Genomic DNA, 1,416 nt, shown 5'->3' with positions numbered 1-1,416 from the left:
GACCAGCAAGCCCCACTCCCCTTCTCCGGGCTCTCCTTGGCCCACCCGTGGCCTCCCAGCCACCGTGAGTTCCCAGAGGAACTTCAGGGGGTCCCATCACGAGCAGAGGACAATGCATGTTCCCTGCTGGCAGGCATTACCTGTCTGTACCAGAGCACAGGGTCCACCTCTGCTTGCCGGCCGCACTCGGAGCCAGCCTTCGCCTCAGTGCTCTCCTTCCCGAGGTGACTGGCCTCACTCAGCTTCACCTTGAGCCCCTCAGCAATCTGGCTGCCAGAAAGCTTGGATGAGTCCTCCAGCTTGGGGATGATGACGGATTTCGCCACATCAGGACCTCCCTGCTCCTTAGCCTTGCTCAGCCCTGACTTGACAAGGTCTGTGAGGCTTGGTGCTTTCGTTAGCGTCGGCGGCATGGGCGGCTTTTGCTTCCAGTCTTCTTTGAGCGCCGCCTCCCTCTCCTTCAAGCCCAGCTCTGTCTTCTTCTCCAGCCCTCGCTGCTGCTGCTGCTGCTCCAGGCTCTGCCGCTGCTTCTGCTGCTCCTCGTACTGCTGGCGGTAGGCTGGGTTGGTGCTCAGGAGGTGAGCGTGGTAGCCCTGTTCATTGTAACCGTAGGGGGGAACGTAAGCGTACTGGTTGTAGTAAAGGGATTGCATGTACATATTGGGCCGCTGCTGGATGACTGAGGGCTGCTGGCTGGAGCCACCGAGCTCTGCTTTCTTCTCTTCGCAGCCTTCACTCTTCACCTTTGCCTCCGAGCTCTCCTGCTCATCATCCTTCTTCATGTTGCTCGGCTGCGGGCTGGCCACCAGGGTTCAAGGGGCCCGGGCTTGCCTGAGGGTAGCCAGGGGAATAGTAGGTTTCAAAGCCTTGGTAGTAGGGAGACTCTTTGCTCTGCGGTTGTGGAGGGAAAAGAGCTTTTTTGGCGCCTTCTTTGACCAGCTGCTCCGGATCTTTTGCCTTCACACTCTCCAGCTTGCCCTCGCCATCCTCCCCAGCATCAGAGATGTCCGAGTAAGCTGGGCTGTTGGTCTTCACCGAGCTCGCCTCTGCCCCGTTCTGGGTGACAACATGCAGCGGGGTCATGGGTTGGGCTGCGTTGGCGTTCTCCAGCCTGCTAGGACCACCAATGGAAGGGCTTGGGGCGTTGTCGGTGAAGCTGTCGATTTTATCTGCCTCAGCCTACCGGCAAAGCCGGCTCTGGTGGGGGTCGGAGGAACCATTGAGCAGCCCCTCGCCCTTCATGCTCAGGTCGCTGGATTCCCCTCGGAAAGGGCTCTTGCCTTCCTCCGCTCTGCAGGCTTTGCCAGGGGTCAAAGGGTTTTCCACCTCCTTGGGCTCCTTCTTCTTCTTGTCCTTCTTCTTTTTCTCCTTGGAAGGCGTGAGGGCAGGGTTGACCGCAAAGGGTTCTCCCATCAC

General features: G+C 59.3%; 1 protein-coding gene across 1 annotated transcript in view; it reads right to left on the bottom strand.

Annotated features, from left to right (window-relative positions):
* ZNF609 (zinc finger protein 609) overlaps positions 1-1,416 on the bottom strand; it is a 31,533-nt gene that overhangs the window by 1,518 nt on the left and 28,599 nt on the right. The window contains 2 exon segments of the mRNA XM_009870341.1: positions 141-786; positions 788-1,410. Of these exon segments, the coding sequence (XP_009868643.1) occupies positions 141-786; positions 788-1,410 (1,269 nt within the window).

This window comes from Apaloderma vittatum, unplaced genomic scaffold, assembly GCF_000703405.1.
Source record: "Apaloderma vittatum isolate BGI_N311 unplaced genomic scaffold, ASM70340v1 scaffold7495, whole genome shotgun sequence".
In the NCBI taxonomy this organism is placed as follows: domain Eukaryota; kingdom Metazoa; phylum Chordata; class Aves; order Trogoniformes; family Trogonidae; genus Apaloderma; species Apaloderma vittatum.
Note: the sequence above shows the minus strand (reverse complement) of the source record. Positions and strands in the feature narration are given on the sequence as shown.